The 12,163-nt window shown below is 57.4% G+C and overlaps 1 protein-coding gene across 1 annotated transcript; it reads left to right on the top strand.

The window, feature by feature from the left end:
• Positions 1-1,663: 1,663 nt before the first annotated feature.
• On the top strand, positions 1,664-12,163 carry LOC122446739 (cytochrome P450 26C1). The gene is made up of 6 exons (XM_043477235.1): positions 1,664-1,889; positions 2,406-2,630; positions 3,117-3,392; positions 4,762-4,920; positions 6,780-7,109; positions 9,310-12,163. Exons 1-6 carry the CDS (start codon positions 1,686-1,688, stop codon positions 9,685-9,687), a joined length of 1,572 nt encoding a protein of 523 aa, XP_043333170.1. The 5' UTR covers positions 1,664-1,685; the 3' UTR covers positions 9,688-12,163.

Genomic DNA, 12,163 nt, shown 5'->3' with positions numbered 1-12,163 from the left:
TTGCTGTTGCATCTGTTTAGAGTTTCCTGATTTAAAACAACTGCTTTCTTCAGAAAGGCTGTTATTTAGTTACTGGAATGGGAGTATCGCCAGAACGAAGAAAACAAGCATTTTTTCTCTCGACGGTCTCTAATCCTGAAGTACTTAACGTTTAAAAAAATATTATATGGAAAACATGGTTACTTCTAGGTACAATACAATACCATCTGGAAGTTACTAAAGACGGCGAGCTGCTAGTTCTCTTTGGGGACTGGAAAGCGGTGGCCCTCGAGTGCCGTAGCCTGCCCTCCAGGGCACTTGGGACGTCTCCCCGGCTTGGGCTGAGGCGTCCCGGATTCAGAGAGACGCCGCCTTTGCACGGTTGGGAGCAGAGGACCATGCCTTCGCAGCGGCGATGGTCTTGAGTTTACTTTTCTCAGGGATACAAGCACCCGGCAATCCCCACCATCACCCCGCTCCGCAACACACACACACCCCTCGGGTTGAGCCGTAGTGACTAGGACGCCCGAGTCCTGGGCATTTAGGGCCCCACAAAAAGCCCGAAAAGCAACTGTGTAGCCTGACGAGATGGAAGGATACAAAGGGGGAGGGATCGGTGAATTTGGTCTTCGAGACCCGAAAGGCGCCCGGGGATATCTGCTCCTCGTGGGGTTGTGGGTGGGGGGGGGGCCTCTCCGTGAAGCTTTGGGCAGCAGTTACACTACCCCCTTTTGAAGGATTCTGGAAGTGGTGGACCAGAGACCTCGGAGGGAGGGGATGTCGAAGAATCGCAACCCGGGCCATCCTTTGTAGGCGCTTGCGATGCCACGGCAGGCATGGAAGACCTCGATTTCCCTGAAATAAAAGCAGAGCAAAGGGGAGAACCCCTGTCCCTTTTAGCCCTGGAGTGCCGTGGGAACCGGCACCTGGAAGTTAGAGTGATCCCCCGTTAGCTCCCTGCGCTAGGTCAGTCCACTCGCCGAGCTCCTGCTTGGAGTCGGGAAGTTCTTGGCGCGAAACCTCAGGCCCCGCCCGAAGAGCTGCGTCGGGCACGGCACCCGCTGAGCGGTAGCGCAGTAGCTGCTGCCACTCCCCACACCAGCCCCCCGGAGAGCGCGCCGCTGCCCAACGCCTCCAATCGTTACCCTGCGTGGAGCGCCTTAAATATGCAGAGGCGCGTCACGTCGTGTGGATCGGGATCAATCCGCAGGGAGCAATCCAGTATCTATATAAATGTTGCCTGGGTAGGCCGAAAAGGGTTAAAAGGCTGGAGAAGAGAGAGGTGGGCGGGGGTCTACACAACCCGGGTGAGCGCAGCCCTGGTTGGCAAACCGGTGAGTTGCTCCTCTTTGCCCTCCCTCGCTGCTTCCATCGAAGGAGTGCTGACCCAGGGAGGTGGGAGGTGCTCGGCGCGAGCGGTCCTGAGGCAGCCCGCACCCCCGCAAGGAGGTGGCATTTTGGCCCGGGAGCCGTCGGACTCCGGAACAAGTCCTGAGCTCGCGGGTCTCTCTAAAGGCACGTTCCCTAAGGGCGCGTAGTCAACTGCGATCCTCCGCTGCCCCTCTGCTTGTAGAGCGAAACCCCTGGTAAATCTCAGTTTTGGTCCCCAAGCCCCCGGGTCCTTTCCGGACAGAACAGGTGAGCACTGCGCGCCGCAGCTCCGGCGCTCCCTGCGCTTGGAGCGGCCCGACCCCCGCAGGCTCGCCATGTTACCCTGGGGGCTGAGCTGCGTGTCCGTGCTGGGGGCGGTGGGCACCGCGCTCCTGGGCGCGGGCCTGCTACTCAGCCTGGCGCAGCACCTCTGGACCCTCCGCTGGACGCTGAGTCGGGACCGAGCCTCTGCCCTGCCCCTGCCCAAAGGCTCCATGGGCTGGCCCTTCTTCGGGGAAACGCTGCACTGGTTAGTTCAGGTGAGCAGTCCGTCGTTTCCGCACCCCGATTTGGCCCGTCTTCTCTGTCCCCCACTGCCTCTCAAGGTCCCCAGGGCTCGTAGCCATTCTCTTCCTGTCGCCCAGGGCTCCAGGGAGCATATACAGCCCTCCCCTCTACCCAGCTTCTCCCTCGAAGGGACTGTGTGTCACTGGCGTTCTCTCCAGCACAGCCTAAGACCCGACGCCACGCAGGGATGAGCAGGGGGGTTCTAGAGCCCTATGTCCTGCCACCATTGAATCGGGAGTCGGGCGCGTCTCAGCCCTCAGCTCTTTGGCACTCGGGTCCCCATTCTAATCCTGTTTCCCCATCTCACCAATGGGAACGGGAGCATGTACATCCCTGTAGTCAGTCGCGAGATCCCTTTGAGACCGTTTTGTAAAGAATAAGATGCCAGCCTGGAGCAGGAGGCTTTTATCAAGAGACAGTTGGGATGCCTGGGCTAGTTTCGCAGCCGAGGCCCAGCGGCCCCATCCCTCTTCGCTCCTGGCTCGCAGGGCTCTCGCTTCCACAGCTCCCGCAGGGAGCGCTACGGGACGGTGTTCAAGACGCACCTGCTGGGCAGGCCAGTGATCCGCGTGAGCGGCGCCGAGAACGTGCGCACAATCCTGCTGGGCGAGCACCGCCTGGTGCGCAGCCAGTGGCCGCAGAGTGCGCACATCCTTCTGGGCTCGCACACACTGCTCGGCGCGGTTGGAGAGCCGCACCGGCAGCGGCGCAAGGTGAGCCCAAAACAGTAGCGGCCGTCGGAACGTCGGACCGGCGGCTTCTGAGCAGCTGCCGTCGGCCAGGCCGGGCGACGTGTTAGGGATCCACTGTGAACCTGACCAGGGCCCCTGACAAGTGGGTGGCATTGGGCTAGTAGTCCCTTATCTTCTCTGGATTCGGCTTATAAGGCCGGGACTGGGACTTAAAGATCCTTTCATCTTCGATCTTCTGCGACTCTTATGCCAGAAGCGATGGAAATTCAAACTCAGTGTTAGGGACGACTTCCTGGAGTAGGTGGCCCCTGGAGCCTGGATGGAGAGGAGGCACGGTGTACATCAGACAAGCACTAGAGGGAATGGCGAGAGCAAAACCCAACACATTTGGGTCCGGGTCGCTTAGAAGAGGAAGAAGGGGCCGAAATTGGCCTCTTGACTCCGCTGGAGTCGTGGAGCAGAGGAAACCGGACGGCTGCCAGGGCTGACCCTGTGCGTTCCCCTCAGATCCTGGCTCGAGCGTTCAGCCGTGCGGCGCTGGAGCGCTACGTGCCTCGCCTGCAGGGGGCGCTGCGGCGGGAGGTGCGCTCCTGGTGCGCGGCCCGCGGGCCTGTCGCTGTCTATGAAGCCGCTAAAGCGCTCACCTTCCGCATGGCCGCGCGCATCCTGCTGGGGCTACAGCTAGACGAGGCGCAGTGCTCCGAGCTGGCCCGGACCTTCGAGCAGTTCGTGGAGAACCTCTTCTCGCTGCCCCTCGATGTGCCTTTCAGCGGCCTGCGCAAGGTACTGCCGCCCCGCCCGCCCCAGACCTTCTCTTTGGGGCTCCCTTGCTGCGCCATACGCATCACCTCTGCTGGGAGATGGTGCTTTGCCCAGTGTGGGGAGGTGGCATGGTGGCGGTGGGCCTTGGGGCTGGTCTCTGTCCTGACTCGCTGTGTGAGCCGGGGCGGGCCACACACCCTCTCTGGACCACGCCTGGCGGGCCGAGCTCCAGCCCCAGCAGCCGCGGGCTTCCCGACGTTGGGTCTCGGTGGCGGGAGCCCAGCCAGTCGCCCCGGCCCCTCCCAAGAGCGGCGCCTCTAGGCCCGGCTTGCAGCGCCTCTTTGGAAGCCCCGTGGCTGGGCAACGGATGGGAGCACAAGGGCCGCAGACACGCCCCCGGCCCAGGCCGGCGCCAGCCCGGGTTGGAGAGGGGTGGGTGTCGGCTCACCGCCCGCGGCCCCAGGCCCGCTAGTTTCCGGATTAGAGAACCGTGGCCTCTTCAAACTTCAGAGCAATGGGCCGGACTTAGAGAGCAACTGATCTGGGGCTTCTTACCGTGCCAATGTCCTGGTTTTCATTCAGCCAATTAAAAATAATAGTTATGTGTAAAGGGACCTGGTATATGGACCGATTGCCTTGGGTACATTTTTCTGATTTAATCCTCTCAGTTGCAAAATATTATTCTCGTTTAATTGATGAAGAAACTGAAGCTCCAAGAGGTTAAATGACTTGCCCAAGATCACACAGCTAGTAGGGGCAGAGGCAAGGTTTGACAACCCCCCTCCCCCCACTCCCCGCCTCATCCTTGTCTCCCCTGACAAGAAGCCAATGTCCTCAAAATGCTTCCCCTGGCAGATGCTTTCTCACTGTGCTTGCTCCCTGAACTCTGGGGGACCATCCCAGCCCTCCTGCCTACCGCTTTACAAAGGCTAATGTTTAGAGCTTCCAGTCGTGTCCTTTAAGCCAGAGCTTTCCTGAGTACATCAAGGTGTCCCTTCCTCTCTGCACTGGTGCCCACTGCCCCTGCATGCAGGGGAAGGGTGGTGGGCTAACTCCCAGGTTCTCTGCCAAGCACAGACACTTGAAGCTGCGTGACCCTGGGCAATTGCTTGACCTCTCTGAGCCTCAGCATCCTTCCCTTAGGAGGACAGTAAACTGCCTTGCTCCAAAGAGGGACTTGTCCTCATCAAGAGATAATGGTGTATGAGGGTAATGGACAAATTCCTGAGCCTTTATTGAGTCCCTTCAACAGTGTGGAGCTAAGCTGGGAATGTGTTAATGCTGGCTTTCAGCAGCGCCAGACCAGCACTGGGAAGATGTGGGGGGTAGGTGTCCAGGGCTAGCCCGCTCTGCCTTCCTACCCCAACTCCCTTCTCTCCCCACACACCAGGGCATTCGGGCACGGGACCAGCTGCATCGGCACCTGGAGGATGCCATTGTGCAGAAGCTTCTTGAAGACAAGGCTGCTGTGGAGCCAGGCGATGCCCTCGATGGGATCATCCACAGTACTAGGGAACTGGGCCATGAGCTGTCAGTGCAGGAACTGAAGGTATGTGGCCAGATTTCTCCTCCCCTCTTTTGCATTTATAGCAGGTCTCTACACACAGCCTGAATCCCTGGAACAACGGAGCAACATCCTGTTTGGCCCCACTTGGAGCCACAGACACGCCTCAGGGTGAGGGAAAGAGGAGACCTGGGTCCAGTCATGGCTCAGCTGCACCCCCTACCTCGGTGTCTTTGGGCCAGTTGAAAGCCTGAATCCTAGGTCCTCCCTTACAGTTTCTGGCCGCAAACAGCTCTCCTCTTCCCCACTTCTCTGTCACTTCATACTTCTGCTTCTGCTGTCTGCCTGCCTATGACACTGTCTTCACCCCTTTTCTCGACAGACCCTAAGGGTTCAGGGTCAAATTCCAGTTCCTTGAAGTGCCCCCTTTCCTCCCCAAATCTACACGTCCATGAGCCACCTTGGCACCTGGTACCTTGGGTACTGGTCTGTTTTGCCACTGAATTTACTGGAGAATTAGAAACTGCCTGCCCGCCCCCCCCCCCCCGCCATGTATACATAGAACACATGCAGTGGAAGTAAGGAGGGAAGCTTTGGAATGACCCCTGGGCCCACCTTCCTGAGAACCCAAAAAGGAATGGAGAGGTTGGGGGAAGGGGTCAGGGGAGTTAGAAATGGAAACGCTTCATCCCTTCCATAAGCAACTCCCATCCTTTCTCTGGCACTCAGTTTCCCACTAGCGAGCCACTGAAGGGTGGGGCTCAACCTGAGTATCTTCTCTGAAAATGGGACTAACAATCTCTTTCCTGACTTCTGGGTGGTTGTGAAGTCTGGAAGAGTCAAGGGGTTGGAGGTAGATGAGCAGGGGGCGCTGGTGAGTCCTGGGGGAGCCGGCGGGTAGGAATAGTTCTAGGCTGGGAAGGGGAGTGGTACGGAAAGAAGTGGACAGTCCCTCTGCCTCAGCAGAGCGGTGGAGAGCATGACAACACAGTCCGGGTTCTCCGGAAGGGACCCACTAGCCAGAAATCTTCAGGTCTGGCTGGTCAGGAAGGACCTTGGAGCCCCGGGGTCTCTGTCCCAGCTCCCCATCTTCTCCAGAGCAGGCAGTTAGCCTTGGATCAGCTCATTCATTCCACAAGCAGATTCTACCTATTCAGTGCCAGGCTCTCTCTATACAATGAGCACACATAGCCTCTGCTGGAGAGGAGGGGTCCACAGGGTTGTGATCACAGGGTTGTGATCACATCCATCAGTGTGTAAACACACAAGCTGGTGCTGCCAGGAAGGAAGACGCCGTGCCAGGAGTTGGGAGGGCACAGGCAGGCGTTGAGGGCTGGGGCCTGGGTGATGAAGCCTCCAGACAGTGCAGACGGGGAAGAGGTATAGTCACTCACTGGGACCACCACTAGGCTGGAGGAGGACCACAATGCTCGCTCTGGTGCCAGGCTGCGGCTGCAGGTGCCTTGGTCAATTCCACAGCAGCCACGGTCAGGACGGCCAGCTGCACTGTCGGCAACACTGCATGGTTAAGAGCGCTGGACTCCTGGCCCGACTACTGGGCCTGGTGACCGTAGGGACCTTGGGCACCTCTCAGAGCCTCAGTAAAACGGGCAGAAACTGTGCCACACACAATGCGGGTGAGAATCCAATGAATTAATTCACTTAAAGCACTAAGAACATTACACCAAAAAAAGTTCCTGGCATTATCTAGGGGAACCTCCCAAGGCTATCTGTGGTTTTCCCAAATGGCGGACTTGGGATTCAGTCCACTCCTGGACTCGCGCAGGTAGCCATGCCTCCGAGCAGTCTGCGCTCTAGTCTGTGCGCAGTGGCAAATGTGGGGCCCCCTGCACCACAGCCCGAGAACCGGTTAATGGAGACAGCGCCCCTGGGCTGTCTTGCAGGAGTCAGCTGTGGAGCTCCTCTTCGCCGCCTTCTTCACCACGGCCAGTGCCAGCACGTCCCTCGTCCTGCTACTCCTGCAGCATCCCGCAGCCATCGCCAAGATCCAGCAGGAGCTGGCGGCGCAGGGGCTGGGGCGCGCGTGTGGCTGCGCGCTGGCGGCCTCGGGGGGCGGCGCTGGGCCCCCGCCCGACTGCGGTTGCGAGCCCGACCTCAGCCTGGCGGCGCTGGGCCACCTGCGCTACGTCGGCTGCGTGGTCAAGGAGGTGCTGCGCCTCCTGCCGCCGGTGTCCGGGGGCTACCGGACAGCCCTGCGCACCTTCGAGCTCGACGTAAGTGCGCCGCCCGCCCGCCCCGCCTTGCAGCCGGCCGCTGGGAGGGGGGGTAGGGTTAGGACTGCGTTGTCTCCTTTTCCCTTCTCCCGGCCTCCTGGAAAATGGGCTGAATCTTATCACGTTTCCCGGGAACCACTGTTGAGGACACAAAGCAAGGTTAGGGACCCCGGGCTACGTGCTAAATTCCTTCAGTCGTGTCCCCTTCTGCGATCCTATGGACTATAGCCCTCCAGGCTCCTCTGTTCATGGAATTATCCAGGCAAGAATAGTGGAGTGGGTTGCATTTCCTCTTTCAGGGGATCTTGCCAACCCAAGGATGGAACCCAAGTCTCCTGCATTGGCAGGTGGGTTCTTTACCACTAGCGCCACCTGCGAAGATTTTGACTGCTGTCTGGGTAGTTAACTCAGTTAGAGGCCAGTTTTAGGATAAAATCATCCTTTTCTCTGCCCAGCACCCCCCTTTCAGCCAGTGAGGTCGGGTAGGGCACAAAGAGCCGCCCACTCTGTCCTGTACCCCATTTCTCTGGCTCTCTCACAATATAAACGGACCAATCATTGCTACCTGTCCAGGGTTCTGGCTGAGGCCAGGTTCCAGGAAAACGGGATTATTAAAGTATGGGTAGTGGTCAAGTTGGCGTGAGCTGGGCAGGAAAGTTAAGGTTTAGGCTTCATCTCTGTATGACCTTGGGTAATTCCCTGCTCACTCTGGGCCTCAGTTTGCTCTCTGGAAGGAAGCTGCCTTGGTCCCTCCCAGCTTTAACTCGGGGGAGGGGAAGGCTAACGCTGCCATACTGAGGGTGTTTGCCGCTGCACCACCCCCACCCCCAGCCCCAGCCCCATCCCTATCCCTGGGCAGCTCCAGGCAGAGGGGCACCTTCTCCCCTCCGCCTTAAACAGCCAGTGTCCCCATTGCATGCCAGAGTTTGAGAGGATGAGATGACTGGATGGAGTCACAGACTCAAAGGACATGAATTTGAGCAAACTCCTGGAGATAGTGAAGGACAGGGAGGTCTAGCATGCGGCAGTCCACAAGGTGGCAAAGAGTCGGACACGACTTAGCAACTGAACAAGGTAAAGAAATTCTGCCCTTGAGGTGCTGTTGTGGAGAGAAAGGGGGCCAGAGCCAGCAACTTCATCACAAACTGGTGTGAAGAAGAGAGTGACCTCTAGCTGAATGATACCAAAACATTTTGGGACCTGGCATTTGAACTGGAGCAGTGAAAGGTTAAGATGGGGACCACACATCACCAAGAGGGCATGGTCCAGACAAAGGTAGGTGTTTAGTAGTGTCTGGGATGCTGAATTTTGGTGTTCAGACATCACTGAACAGGCGCTGGGGTGCAAGACTCAGGGAAACCAAGATAGAAGACCACTGGACCACCAGAGTGAATGGGGGCAGGGGTCTTAGCCATCCTCCAGGTTGCAGACGGGAAAACTGAGGCCTAGAGAGGAGAGGGCACGCCTTGGTGATTCCAAGATTTTCTGTTTGCCTGTTGAGAGCAAGGCTCTCCTGAAGCCTGTTCTAGCGAGGAAGCCCGATAGTTGGGGCTGGAAGACCTCTCAAAAGTGGAATAGTGTAAATAGTTGAAAAAGAGGTGAGCTAAGGGAACATGAAAGCTGCCTTCATCATTTTAAGCTTCCTTCCAACAATTTAATCCTCACATGCACCTTCTCAGAGTGTGGCTACTGGATCTGAAAGTTATGTACAGCTCATGGCTATTGAGTATAGAGAGGCAGTTTTCAGTTGAGTGCAAAGAGCTGAAAAATTGAGATGACCCTAAAGGAGCTGTCGTTTGCATTGCTCTGAGGCAGGCAGCTGGTACATGCAGCACTCGAATTTAGGTCTCCTAATGTGAGAAGAAAACAGACAAAACAGTGAACAATAACAGCACACTTACTGACCACTAATACATATGTCAGACCCGTTATCTGAATCCTCACAACAAAGCGGACATTTTTGTTCTCACTTGATCACTTAAGAAACTGAGACTCAGAGATTATGTAGCAACCACCGTCACACAGCTCACCAGAGAAGGAGCTGAAATAGACGGGAATGCAAAGCGGTCTCCTAGCTTCCGGTTAAGACGCACGTCCCTGCCTGTTCGGAAGCCTGTTTGATGAACCGCGGGTGAAGGATCGGTTAGGGCTGGGTTTCCGGGTGCCTGGTGGTCAGGCGGGTCTCCTCACCTCCCCGCAGGGCTACCAGATCCCCAAGGGGTGGAACGTGATGTACAGCATCCGAGACACGCACGAGACGGCCGCAGTGTACCGCAGCCCGCCGGAGGGCTTCGACCCAGAGCGCTTCGGCACTGCGGGCGACGACGCGCGGGGCGCCGCCGGCCGCTTTCACTACATCCCGTTCGGCGGCGGTGCGCGCAGCTGCCTTGGCCAGGAGCTGGCGCAGACCGTTCTCCAGCTGCTCGCGGTGGAGCTGGTGCGCACGGCGCGCTGGGAACTGGCCACGCCTGCCTTCCCCGCCATGCAGACCGTGCCCATCGTGCACCCGGTGGACGGGCTACGGCTCTTTTTCCACCCGCTTGCGTCTCCGGCGGCGCAGGATGGGCAACGCCTCTGACCTGCTGCGCTGTGGAACCTGGCTTGGCCAGCGGCTGCGGCGCGCTTGCGGCGCCGCCCATCTGCCGTTCTCCAGTGCCGGATCCGGCGCGCTCTCTTTCACCAAAAGGTTACTGAACGCGGCTCTGTGTCCGACTCTGAGGGAGACTCATGAGCCACCGCCACCGCACTTGGAGAAGCGTCCTGGCTGATGGGACGGTGCCTCCAGCACTTCGCACCCTTAGGGAGGAAAGGTGGTGGGCCAAATCTCTTATGCCCTTCCCAGGATTTCAAAGCAGGGATGGTGGGAACATTTCCCCTAGGATTCAAGCTGGGGAGGAGGTATGGGTCGAGGGGAGGAGGGGGTGGATTGGGCAGTCGAATGAGGGAGGACCTGCAACTGTCGCGAGGAAGCCGGCTCACCAGGAGCGCATCTCTGGCCTGGCTTTGGGCCACAGGAAGACACTGAGAAGGCGCCCAACGGAAGGCCCTCAGGCAGCTGGCCTCCTTTAGGTGCGCCCTGGCCACTCTGCCTGTCTCGGCAGAAACCCAGAATTGCGGGCGCTTTCAGGGCTCTAAACAGGATCAACAGCACCGGATTCTACTGGCGATTTCTTAAAAGAAAAATTCCTAGTTCAAGAACGCATATAATCTTTCCATTTATACAGGAGAGAATAGGTACACCAGGAGGATTCTAAGGCTGGATTATTTTCATGGGCGGTTGAGACATAATCAGAGAGGTTTGGGGTATTTGTACCCAAAACAGGAAGGCCGAGAAATCGTTTCCTGGCAGTGGCTGAGTGAGGAGGCTGCAGCTTAGCTGGGCAGCTCTCCTCGGTGGGAAAGTGGGGTGGAGGTGGCAGAGACTCAAGAAAGACCTCCTCCCCGGAAGGGCCTGCCCTTCATATACCCAGAGAGGGGCTAGGAACTGGACAGCCTGGGGCCCAGGCTGCTGGAACCTCGCTTGAGCATAGCCCCAGGGAACTGAGCTACAGATTATCTCCAAGATGATAGCTGACTGCAGGGATGCCCTGGTTTACTGCTTCAGCCTCCTTCATTACAAGGAGAGACTGAGGCCAGAGACTAGACCACTCACCCAGTGCTCTCTTCCACCCCATCCCTTACCCCCTGCTCCAGTCTCTGGCCTGTGGCCACCATGTAGCTCTTGGCTTTTTATCCTTTCATAGTGATCCCTAGGTTGGCCTAAGCACGCTCTGGACCTTTCCAACACAAAAGTTCCCAACAGGGCTTAAATCTAAACCAAGAGCCTCCTTTTTTCCTAACAGCCCACTGTAACCTGCTGGCCACCTTCGGACAGGCTGGGGGCAGTTGAACATGATGGGTGAGCCAGAGAAGTTGCTGCCAAGTCCTGAGCTGACCCCTTAGTGAACCAGAAGGAACCAGAAAGTGCCCTCCTGACCTTAGGCTTAAGGTGGATCCTGGGGCCAGAAGGGAAGGGGAAGCATCAGGCTTAGGCAGGGCCCGTAGCTCAAGAGCAGGAGCACAGCGGGCCCTTCAGAGCTCAACTGACACAGTCATAACCCCCATCTGCAACAATTCATCACCCACCGCTGACCACAGGCCCTGGCGCCAAGGGATCTGCAGGCAGCCGGTGAAAGTGGTAGATCTGAGGCCTGCCCTCAGGGCGCTCCTGACACTGCAGAGACATTTCAGCCCAGAAGCTCCACTAGGGTGAGGTGGTGGGAAGACCAGGGCTCAGGGTTGATTCTGATTTGAGGAGAGATAGATGGGACAGGGCTCTCAGAAGCCTGGACTTCCCAGGTTCCAAGAGACCTGGTTTACGTGCTGTGGAGTCTGTACTAAACTATAAGCCTCTGAAAGGGCAGCTTCAGTTTTATTGTGACTTCCCAGTGATACATCGACTCATCATTTCAAGGAAAATCAGAGCTTTTGCTTCTCCTGATTCTCTGAGGAAGGAGCAGATGCGATTCTTACCCTCTTGGACTTGGTATGCTTTCAAAAGAAAGAGACAGTAAATAAACTAACAAATGAGCAAGAATAATTCTGATGATGGTAGAGCTGTTTCGAGAGACAAACAGGCTTGTCATACAGGTGCCTGGCAGCTCTGCTGGGCCGGCTGGGGCCTGGAAAGAGTGGCATTCGACCTTGGAAGGAACCAGCCAGGGGAGTCCGGGGATAGAAGAGCCCCAAGCAGAGAGTACAGCAGGTTTAGAACCAAAGGGGTGGGAATCAGTGCCCAAGACAAGGGAAGAAAGTGTTGATGGGAGAAAAGTGGGGGAGGGGTGCTTCAGCTGACCCCAGTCAGAAGCTCACCTCCCCGCCTAGCAAAGAGCTACTCCCCACCCCTGCCAGTCCTTCGCACCAGTCTGTTTTGTAAACATCTTAGAAACATAATTTTGTTTTTCAGTGAACCAAGCCCTCTCCCTACCCACCAGGACCCTGGCAAGGTTTCTAGATCAAAGTTCTTACTGGGTTGGTCATTTACTGACCCTTCCCCTCTTGAAGATGCTCTTTAG

Source organism: Cervus canadensis, chromosome 8 (genome assembly GCF_019320065.1).
Source record: "Cervus canadensis isolate Bull #8, Minnesota chromosome 8, ASM1932006v1, whole genome shotgun sequence".
Classification (NCBI taxonomy): Eukaryota; Metazoa; Chordata; class Mammalia; order Artiodactyla; family Cervidae; genus Cervus; species Cervus canadensis.
The sequence above is the reverse complement of the archived record's forward strand: the minus strand, read 5'-3'. Positions and strand labels throughout refer to the sequence as shown.

Bases quoted from the DNA above. Each gene is read 5' to 3' on its own strand.
- LOC122446739 (XM_043477235.1), top strand. From the start codon at position 1,686: ATGTTACCCTGGGGGCTGAGCTGCGTGTCCGTGCTGGGGGCGGTGGGC. The intron at 1,890-2,405 runs GTGAGCAGTCCG...CCTGGCTCGCAG, and splicing joins CGCTGCACTGGTTAGTTCAG to GGCTCTCGCTTCCACAGCTC. The intron at 3,393-4,761 runs GTACTGCCGCCC...CCCACACACCAG, and splicing joins CTTTCAGCGGCCTGCGCAAG to GGCATTCGGGCACGGGACCA.